This window comes from Nestor notabilis, unplaced genomic scaffold (assembly GCF_000696875.1).
Source record: "Nestor notabilis isolate BGI_N333 unplaced genomic scaffold, ASM69687v1 scaffold8504, whole genome shotgun sequence".
Classification (NCBI taxonomy): Eukaryota; Metazoa; Chordata; class Aves; order Psittaciformes; family Psittacidae; genus Nestor; species Nestor notabilis.
In genome coordinates, this window is record NW_009924250.1 from 189,529 (window position 1) to 200,753 (window position 11,225).

The 11,225-nt window shown below is 45.0% G+C and overlaps 1 protein-coding gene across 1 annotated transcript in view; it reads left to right on the forward strand.

The window, feature by feature from the left end:
* Positions 1 to 11,225, forward strand: part of MAML2 (mastermind-like 2 (Drosophila)) — a gene marked incomplete at its 5' end in the record, with an annotated part of 62,967 nt that overhangs the window by 45,047 nt on the left and 6,695 nt on the right. The window contains 2 exon segments of the mRNA XM_010012524.1: positions 9,219 to 9,422; positions 11,057 to 11,168. Coding sequence (XP_010010826.1) covers positions 9,219 to 9,422; positions 11,057 to 11,168 — 316 coding nt within the window.

Here is an 11,225-nt window from a genome sequence, read left to right on the forward strand (position 1 = left end):
GCTGAGATGCCCAATAAAACCACATTGCTTCCTATCTCTTGAGTTCATAGTGAAAAATGAGGCAATCCTGGGAGTGCTTTTTAAGAAACCTGGTGTTTTCACCTTCTAATGAAAATGCTGTTGGCACAGATAGATGAAGGATAGGTAGATTTGCAAACCTTCAGGCTGCTGTGGCCACTGGCACCATTTTCTCACATTCATCCAGAGAGCAAGAGGGGATGGCAGGAACCTAAGGTTTATGTCAATTCCTGAAAATTAATACCCATCCAATTAAGTTGTTTTATATCAAAGAAACTGATCATTATAAAGGAAGGAGAAGGCCCTTCAGCAAGAATGAAGACCACAGTTGAGGTTGTGTTTTAGGGGCTCATTTAAACCAAGTAGATGGGCAGTCAGATCTGCTCTGTTGAACCCTGCATTGTGCACTCACACCAGTGCCATGGGCTGTCACGGTGGGGACATGATTTATTGTCCCCTCACCCCTTTGGTGCCAAGTGACACTTGGTCCCCAGCCCCAGGTGCTGATTTTGGTTAGCATCAGTCATTGTCCCAGGATGGGTAACTTGGAACAAAGAGATTTGGTCCCACCATGGGTCCCAACAGAGCCTTTAATCAGCACATGGAGACGCAGGTCAGAGCCATTCTTCACACATTGCTTTTCAATACTTGGCATTGTCTTCCATCAGAGCTCAGAGCTGTTGGTTTAGAAAGCAGATCCCAAGAGGCTTTGGTTTAAGGATGCTCATGTTCTTGCTGTGTATTCACAGCAGGAGGGCTTTGATCTTAATATGTGTCTCTGACTGTCATGTCACCCATGTTGTGTCCATTTGTATTCAAGCGTTTGGTCCCAGTGATGTGGCTTTTCTGTTGCTGTTGTTGTTCTTTGTGTTTAATTGTTTTTTTCTTTTTTTCATTAAATATTTTGTTCAGGTTGCCTGTTCCCTCTGCAGAAAAACTGGCATTTCATGGTGTTTGCTTTGCTTTGGTTCATTGCTTGAGGAAAATTTTCACACTGTGTCACCATCCTTTTTTTTCTTTTGTGGTTGCTATTTAGAAATGACACAAATGTGTTTAAACTACAGACAATTAATAGGGAGGGTGAATCCTAAATGATGAGGGATATGGAAGGTGCAAAGAAAACCTAGATAAATGCCAATAGGAAAAGTTAAGGAAACTAAAGAATAGCATGGAAAACAAGACGATTAAAAAATGACAGTAATTTCCTATAGTATTTTGCATTAGTGTTTATGATGAAGAAGAAAAGGCACAAACTGTTTCATTCTATTTCCACTAGGTCTGTTAGAAAGTAGTAGATCTGCAAATGCAGCACCAGTGTTGTCCTGATCTTACAGTGACAACACTGGGCAGGTTCGGGTCTGGAAGACAGCTGCATTCACACAACATCCTCCTAGGCTAAATGTCCCTCAGCAGGGCTTATCTTTGAGAACAAATGGTGGGGTTAGAGAAGAAATATTCCAGCTTAGCTAGTTGACTATGCACCGCTCCATGAGATCTTAGCAGCCCAGGTCTCCTCAAGCTCGGGGACCTCTGGACCACACTCCCCTGTACGGTGGCCATATGCTCTTGAGCTAGTGGGACTGTCAGAGTTACTTCAGGGGGAAACATGAGGGTAAGGCATGAGGATGGCAAAGAACCACATATTATACGTAAGCCTGCTATGTGTAAGACTTCAGTGTTGTTTTTTAGCACTTTTCTGTACACTGGACATTTAAACATAACCATGTATGTGCAAGAGTGACACCTACTACTGAATTCACCAATGCTTCCTCATACAGGACCCTGGTTTTGATTACTTACAGTAGTTCTAAGTGGGCTGAAATTTTCCATGCTCTGTATCAACCTCAGGCGAGATAATTCTGGGGAAAGATAATAAACATATGGCAATGAGACAAGAACATTTAGATGAATAAGGTATATCTATAGACAGATAATATATGCCCACACCAAAGATACAGACAGATAATCACAAGTGTCTAATTCAGTCAGTTTAGGAAGTTTTCACTGCATCAACTGGCAATTACCACTCCTTAGCAGAAGCACAGAGCCTGTGAGTGTGCACGTACCTTCTCCTGAAGCACTAGGCATAACAGGTCCACTCACACCAGCTCTTGTTTTAGATAGAGGAGTGGCAGTTTCTTAAACCTCTCTAATTTGGTTTCCTGCAATTGTGAGGTGATAAACTGAAGGGCTTGGTATGTTGCAATGTGGATATTGCATATTACAGCCATCGCAAATGATAATGCTGAAGTAGAACAAACCATTATGTGTCTGATCTTGTCAAAAACCTGATAGGAGTCTCTATCAATCATTCATGCTTATTGTCGTGCTTGTTAGAGCACATGAGACATTTAAAACCAGAGCTCCACACAGACCTCAGGATAGTCTTTGCCCAGGTACATTAGCGGAGGCTCTTTGCTGGTCTATGGATGAGGAAAGTGTCTTGTCCAGAAGGTGCAGGCTGAGGTCTCTCCAAGCCAAGAGTGCCAGTGTGCCCCTGTGGCTGGATGGAGACCTGGGAGGAAATTCTAGCCCCGTTGAAGTCAGCTGGAGTTTTGCCATCAACTTCGACGGAGCCAACATTCCTGTTCTGATGCAGACGTTTCACAATAACCTCCTCTGTTGAACTTTCAACACGTGCATGTTATTTTCATTACAAATAAACAAAATCTTTCTAAGATGCAGACCTTCTTATATACATTATGCCAGAAGATGACATTAAAAGTTCATCATAGTACACGTGGTAAAACACCGATAATCCATCCCTGCAAGTCTCTGGGAAAATTTCTGACGTGCATAAATCCCTTCTAGGTCGTTCTGCCTCAATATACAGCAATCAGATATACAGCTGAGGGTTTATTGTTTTTGCAGAATGCACATGCATTCCGAATTTGCCGTGCTCAGAAACAGAGACAAGACGTTCATCTGTGTGCTTGGCTTTGGGAAAAGACATCTCTGTGTGTGGACATGGGCCCTGGTACAGCACAGACAGGAAATCTGCCAGACTGCCTCGGCAGGAGGCTGCCTCCAACACGTGCAGCAAGGAACAAGAAATGTCTTAATGATTAATCACTGTCAACCTTTGTTCTCGTTAAAGACTTGATTGTCGGACAAGGCTTGTAATGAGGCCCTGTTCCTGGGTCTGTTGCTATGTGATTGTGCAAGTGCTGAATCTGAGCCTCGGACCCGGCAAGATTCAGCTTCTATTTTGCCCAAGTCTAAGGCATTGGGATGGGAATGTTGTTGTAAGACTGCCTGCTAGTGGCTATAGGGCTGTGCAGCTTTCCAGCAAGGGATTATGGCAAGGCTACACATAAATCAGCAAAGGCTGAAAGTCAGTTCACAAGGGTCTCAGGAGTGAGCAGCTTCCTTGTTAGCGCTGAAAAGGCAAAGTGCCAGAAAAAGTTTCTATTTAGAACTGCAGAAATAACTATCCATCAAAGTCTCTTGCTTGTGGTTTATCACCAGTAATGGGGATTGGCTCCTTTGAGGGATTTGATCACCCATTTTTACCTAGGAGATTGCGCAGTGTCCTTTTCCACTATTTTTATGTGGAACACTTGCAACACTGAGTAGTAGAATTACCTATTTCTAAAAATAGTTCTGAAGTCCACCTAGATTTCAGCATGTCTAAAAAACCAGACCTTTTTAAAAGCCTGTCTCTCCCAGTGAGAGCTGCAGCAGTTGGGTGTGCTGAAATAGCTATCCCTCTGCATGTTGGGTATCCGCTGCATCACTGCATATCCAACCTATTGCTCCAACAGGTGACTCACATACATGAGGCTGCAGAAATCAGGTGTGTGCTCCCTACTGTCACGATCATTTCCAGCTCCACAGTATCTGAAGGGATTGATCCACATTTCCTCTTCGAGCTCCATCACTTGGGTTGTTGGAGGAGTGACACAGCATTTGCTTCTTTTCCCTGGTTGGATGAAGGCACAAGTATTTCTGGCAGACAGCCTGGGTTTGTGAAATTGCAAATGCTGGTGTCCGTGATTCCTTGTGTATGTGCCTTGGAAACATGGTTGGCCCTGAAATTTTATGTCCTGAGAGCTCAGATGTTCACAGGAGAAAAACACAGAAGATGATCCCATGTGGCTGAGCCAACTTCTTATAAACACTCTGCAAAATTACTGAAGGGAAATACTTTGCAGCCTTCACCCAGCTGTATCTCTGGATATTAGACACAGCAAAACCACGTCTTGGGATCTTGCAATATTCAGGTTTTTCAAATGCTATTTATAAATATGAACGCAATCTTGCTGGAATGTATAAAAGTACTGTCTAGCAGGGTGTTAGGAGAAATTTAACCTATAATAGTATCTTCTGCATGATTAACTTGAGAGGCTTTTAGGTCACTCTGTATAAAATCCTTACTTAGAAAGTGATCCACTGGTGCTTGGCAGATTAAGGGCTGTTCACACTCACTCTTCCAGGCATCTTACTCAAGTGTGACGAGAAGCATCTAAAATGAGGAGTGTAAGGGAATGTTCCTATCATCTAATCTGGGCTCCTAACTTAGTTGTCTATATTAGGCATCTAGGGCCTTATTATGCATCCTGGTCCCTCTGCACAGTGAAGGGAGAGCTCCAGCATGCTGTTCAGAGACAATCTGATCTATGTTTTTGGTTAGAGACCTAACTTAGAAGAGACTCACGCCTATGCTGTATGTTGTATGTTTACAAGGGCATGTAGTGATAGGACAAGGGGGAATTTCTTTCCACTGAAAGAGGGTAGATTTAGTTTAGAATTTAGGAAGAAGCTCTTCCCTGTGAGGGTGCTGAGGCGCTGGCACAGGGTGCCCACAGAAGCTGTGGCTGCCCCATCCCTGGCAGTGTTCAAGGCCAGGCTGGACGGGGCTTGGAGCAACCTGCTCTAGTGGAAGGTGTCCCTGCCTGTGGCAGGGGGTTGGAACTGGATGAGCTTTAAAGTCCCTTCCAACCCAAACCACTCTATGATTCTATGTTCCAGACATAAAAAAACATTGAATGAGTTTGATGTGCTCAGAAGAGGCTGTTTTCCACCCAGATTGGGCTGTTAAAAGCAATAAGTCAAGGGAGGATCGGGCTGGGTGTGTTTCTGCTCAGTCTGTGCTATTTCCAGCCCTGATACGTAGATCAGATCCTCAGCTGTTGCAGATCAGCGTAGCCTCAGGAACTGCTTGGGGCTCCCGCAGTGTACACTAGCACAGAAAGAAGCCCTCTGCTCTCCAGTCAGGAGTGGGAGTTATTCCTAAAAATAAGAAAACCCTCCAGATTTTTCACTATAGCTAAAGGAGCTCTTACTCGACAGGCACTCTGCCATGGTCCTGCTGGAGTTCTGTTTTCTTGTCTGAGGCAGGGACACAAGCAGGCAGTGCTTGGAGTTCAGATATCCATGGAAACCCCAGCATTTAGCAGAAAGGGGTTGGTTTTGCTTGCATTAGTTATAGCAGAAAAGAGGTGGCTCAGAAGGCAGCTGGTGGGTGCTAGGACTGGCTGTTCGATGGAGCACCCTGTGCTTGGCTTCCTAAAGTTGCATGAGTGAGATCAGCTCTTCTCATTAAGACTGGTACTTGGCTTGGCCCTTGGGTCTGCTGGAGAACCTCAGTTTCTGGAATTCTTGGGCTGTGGAAAGGAGCATGCCCCAAAAGGGGCAACAGAGATGATATCCAGACATACCCTAACCCACTGGCAGGGTGTGAGGGAAAGGGGAAGAAGGGAGGGGAAAGTGAAAAGGAAAATGAAAGGGAAAGGGAAAAGGAGATGAAAAAGGGAAAAAGAGAGAGAAGAGAAGAGAAGATTAAAGAAGGAAAGTCTATTTCAGAAAGTTCATGTGTGTTAGAAGCCAAAACCACCCTTCATTTGTATGAACACAAGTCAGCTGCAGCAGGGACAGTGAAAGGCAAACTCAGTCTTAAATGTTTTGTTTGCTGCTAATTTAAACATTTGAGCATAATGTTCTTTGTGACGCTTACGAACAAACAGTTGTGTTACCAGCTTTGAGGAACTTTCACTGTCTCTGCCTCTCCTTCTGCTTCTCATAGGTTTTATGTCTCACTCTAACATCAGGGAACAGGGTGCCACACACCTGCTTTGCATCTAGAGCATCTCTGTGCTGGAGTTCTGGCACCAGCTGAGCAGATGGGGATTTGTGGTGCTTGGTGAGCACTAGCTGAGCCCTCGGCTGCTTCTCCTTGCCTGGCTAGCACTGGGCAGAGCCCTGCAAGAGCTGCAGCTCACCTGCAGGGCTGGAGGACAGTGCATCAAGTGGAGCAGGAGCTGGGAGCAGACAGACACTTTTACCTGTCAGAGGTGTGATGATTCCAGCCCATCCCTGACACCCAGCTGCAGGGATGTGCTCCCGATGTGTCACCTCCTTGGAAGCAATGGTGAAAGAAGGTTCCCTTCCCATGCAGGGAAGCAGCATGGTGTGACCATGCAGGGAAGCACGCAGGGCTCTCTGGCTGGGGTGATACTGGGCTGCCCCTACAGCCTCCTGGGCAGAGGCACCCCTGGGTGAGGGGACACGCATGGCCCACACCAGGCTTTCTTTGGTCAGGGAGTTATGAAGTTAAAGTGCATAAGTCACAGGCATGAGAACCCAGGAATGAAGTTCAAAAGGCCACCGGCAGCTTTAGATGAGTGGAGCTGTAGTAAAGCCAGGCTTAGAGCAGGGTCAAAGCGGGCTAGCTCCAGCCCAAATCTGCCCTTCTCAGCAGGGATGTTGGAAAGCGTGCTTTGTCCAAGTGCAGGGGAGAACCCCACGTCCCTGGCAGTGGTGTAGCCCCTCTGCCATCTGATCTGCAGTGATGAAGCACAGGGTGAGAGTAAGGCTCAATAGCACTGGTTCCTGAAGGGTCAAACTGCTGCGCAGCTAATCCCCTGATTTATTGGGAAACTGTTCTTTCTTCTCCTGTCACATCGCTCCTGATGGAAGAGCAGCAGGCAGGAGAAGTAACGCATTGTAGATTCATAGGCTCACACTGACATTTCATGAACAGCAGAGAAAGGACCAAATGCAAAAAAAGAACCCAAACTGGCTCCAAGTTGATGATTTATACTGTTTTCTCAGGGTCTGTTTGCCAAGCAGCTGGCGTTTTGTGCCAATTGCTGTTACAGAAGAGCTTTCTTTGATAGGTACCATGAATGGACACTACACAGTTTATCTTAAAACAAAATCCCTCCCTACAGCTTATATCGGCTGACAGGGAATGAGGCAGAGTAAAAGGTGGGCTTTGTTGGGGTTTTCTTTACACAGGACTATGGAAGTACATTTGGGGGAGCCTGCATTATCTGTGCAAAAACACAACAGATGAATTCTATTAATGGCTGTAACATGTGGCTGGGTTCAAGCTAGAGTTGTCATCTGAATATAGAAGTCAAAGCCAATTTATTGTAACATATTTTTCTTTTCAAAATATTTTAAGAAAGACAAAAAAGTTTGCGCAACAACTTGGCAAGCAGGTCTGTTGAGAGGAAGGAGGTATTTTCTATCTTGCAGCTAACATAAGGGCTGAAAAATATGGCAGTGCCGAGCAATCCTGGATTCCTTCTGGAACTGAGAGAAAGTGTGCAGGATATAATTGTGTAAGAGCCCAATAAATTGTGAAAGGTGGGTTTGTAACACTGCCCTGGGGGCTGCAGGTGGCTCCAGAATAAAGTCATGGGTTTTATTTCAGGAACAGTCATGAAATACTGTATCTAGCCAGCTATGCACTCGTGTGGCCCCATCTAAAAGCCACAGAGCTATTTTAAAATAGAAATACCCATAACAATCACTGCATGTCTTCCATGGCAGATGGTAGAAAGATAAGTTGGATTAGTTTGTAGTGTGTGTGTGTGTGTTATTGGGGGTGTGCAAAAGCTAAGGCACAGAAATGAGCTTCCCCAGAGCTTGCAAAGTGATGAGCATCAGCGTCCCGTGGTCTTCAGGGCATGGGTAGGCTTCAGATGGTCAGTCCCTGTTTCACTGTTGGTCAGTCTGTATTTCCCTGAAAGCTACAGTTGGAATGGCCATGGAGCAGAGCTTTAGCTAGGTAATAGACCAGCCCCCGGTACTGCACCTTGTTATTGAGAGAACTGCTGCACAACAGGGAGCATCAGAACCCAGCTGTGGATTCCTGTGTGCGGGGCAAAAATGCTGCTGCATCTATGGAGAATTTTGTGGTTAGGTTCCTATGGTGAATTGCAACAAAGTGGAGTCAGAGAAGTGATGTTTCTCGTAACTGCTGAGACCTCTCCAGTGTATCCTATTTTCTTGGCAGCTGAGTGGCTAAGGAATACCTGACTATTAAATGATACAACACAGGCTGAGTATTTTTGTGCGTGGACTGGGAAAGCTGCTCCCTAGATTTGGTAAAGGCCCAAGTACCAAACACTGGTGGAGCAAGTAGACAGAGAACATATTGCTGCCAAGGGAAACCGCGGCTAGAAGAAAACAAGTAGTGTATTGTCATCCCATGTTTGTTCTCATCCTATATGTGTGTGGTTTGAGTCCCCAGGTACCCTCCTCATTGCCTTGAGATGACTTTTTGCCATCCCTTCCTCAAGAAGCTGCACACAGGGAAGAGGAAGCGTATCTAGATCCATCACAAAGACCAGGGATACTCTTCAAAGTCCTGTCCAGTTACACATTTGTTTTACCAAGGAAGTTGGTAAACTCTAAGCCTACCTAATCCTGGCACTAATGGGAGTCCATTAGCAGTCTCTCAGAGCTTGCTCTTGTCAGGGAGGCAATGGGGCGAATGAAAACAGCACCATTCACCCCACTGGGAAGTAACAATGCTTCTGTGTTTTCCAGGAATAGATGCCACTTCTAGCAATGAGTCTGTAACTTCTCACTGCTGCTCACCAGATGGTAGGAACTAGCAGATGCCGAGCTGGTTCCCTTGTGGTCAAACAAACTGCCATAGGGCCCAATGCAAGCTTCCTGAAGGATCCCCAGCATGGCCCCGTTACTTCTGTTAATGTTTCTCAGGCTCCTGGTACAACATTGAGGTTTTCCAGTGGAACCACCTGGCACATTTTCAGAGCCTTCCATGAGCGATGCAGTTACTCAATCCCTTTCTTATTTTGACACAGCCTTTATAATGGTCACTTGTCCTGAGAGCCTGTGGTCTGTGTGTCCTGTACTGGAGCTAATTGCATAAAAAGGATTATTTCCCTTTCTTGATGCTTGTTATTATTTTCATCCTTCACAAGCCATTTCTTCTGTTTCAGGATCAACACTCTGTGGTAGGCCAGGGAGCTGGCCCCACTCCAAGCTCCAGTTCTTGCTCAAATCCAAACACTGGAAGTGGTTACATGAACTCATCCCAGCAATCAATATTGAATCAGCAACTGATGGAAAAGAAACAGGCTCTGCAGCGGCAAATGATGGAGCAAAAACAACTCCTTCTACAGCAGCAGATGTTGGCAGAAGCTGTAAGTTTTCTAATTTCTTCTTTTACATGGAAAAGATTATCATGGAAACAATAGAAAAGAAAGCTAAGACAGGGAGAAGAAAGCCCCAAAAACTTTGAGGTCATTTTGGCAATGCCTAGACCTTCTAAAGCGTGCCTCATATTTTTTCAGCACTTTGCTTAGTCCTTTTGAAACCTTCTTCAGTTTATATGAAACAACTCAAGTATCCAAGCTACTGTGGTTTCGTTATGAGAACAGTTTAAGCATATGCTTAATTTGAGGCATATGAATATTGTCAGTGGTTTTCTTTGCAAGATAAGCTAAGGTACATTGCTATGCTACTGCAGCCACAGGGGAAGGTTGATTTGCAGGCTCTGCAACCTAGGCAGCATAGTATGAAGTGCCTGTGTGTAAACAACGATCAGGTACTTTGATTTTAGTGTTCAACCCAAGTTCGTGTGCTTGGCTAGGATCATAGATGAGTCCTCCTTTCTCTGTTCTTTTTGCATTTCCAGACATTTACAGCCAGTTGTTCTCTCTCCCTTGGTATCTGAGAGACCAGTTGGGAGTTTCTGATCATTTTATGAGGCATGGGGGATATTTGTGGTCTTGCTGGCAGTGATGAGTGCTAGAACCCACTAGTTTATTTTTACTAAACTGGCATTGCCATTGATACTGCATGAAGTGAGTCAGCTGAAGGTGGTTCATGGCCTGTAACCCATGACCAGTGCAGTGGGGTAGAGTCCCTGCTGCCAAAAGCAGTAACACGTGCCCTCTGCATCCTTGTATTCACCATTCCTTGGTAGTCCTGCATGCCAAAGCATGGAGAAGAAGAGAAGTGCCAAGCTTGGCACATCCTTGAGGCAGGCAGAAGGCAATGTGGGAGCCCTGTAGCAGCAAGGGAAGGGCTGCAGGGAGGATGCTTAGTTTCCCCCAGGCTGCAATGGCAGCACACCCCAAGCCTGTGGCTTTACTTACCTCTATCTGCATCTCTCAGCCTACAAGGGAGACCCATTCATGCTGGCCTTACATTTTGAATCCAAAACTTTCTTTTCTCTAGAAAGATGTAAACTCAGAAATACTGACACATTTAATGAATGCCATTCACTAATTAAAGAACAGCTCAGAACTGGAAAAACATTCATGTTTTTGTGGGGATGTTTTCAAAACGAAAATTAATCAGTTTTTTATAGAGAGTATATTTTTGTTTACAAATTTATTTCCATTAAAAAAAAAAATCCATTAGAAAGCTTGCGTTTGAAATGAAGGATTTCATTTATCCAGAGAAGTTGTGGATGCCCCATCACTGGAAGTGCTTGCACTCCCAGTGTAAGAGGAAAGACCATGTACATGCACGGGGAAGCACAGGGCAATGGTCAGTGGCATGAAAACCAACCAGCCCAGCACTGCCCTCTCAGTGGTTTTAAGGAAAGCTAGGCCAGAGTAAAAACCAGTACAGCCAGCAGAAAGGTTTCCATACAGACTTCAGTGGGTGAGGCCACAGGTTCCCAAATGCAACTCCTGTGCACCAGAGATGGTGAAAGGAAGGAATACTTCAGATTTGTATGTACTGAGAAAAGAAAGAGGTAGGCAAAGACAGAGCCAGGAAAGCATAAAGAAAAGGAAAATAATGTATTTCTACTCTAATCCTCTAGGAGAAAATAACTCCACAAGATCAGCTGAACAGACACTTGACACGACCACCACCAGATTATAAAGACCAAAGAAGGAACGTGGTCAACATGCAACAAGCAAACCAATATCCTGGTAAGTGCCCAAGGGCTAAATCAAGCTATTTCCTTCCTTCCTTCCTTCCTTCCTTCC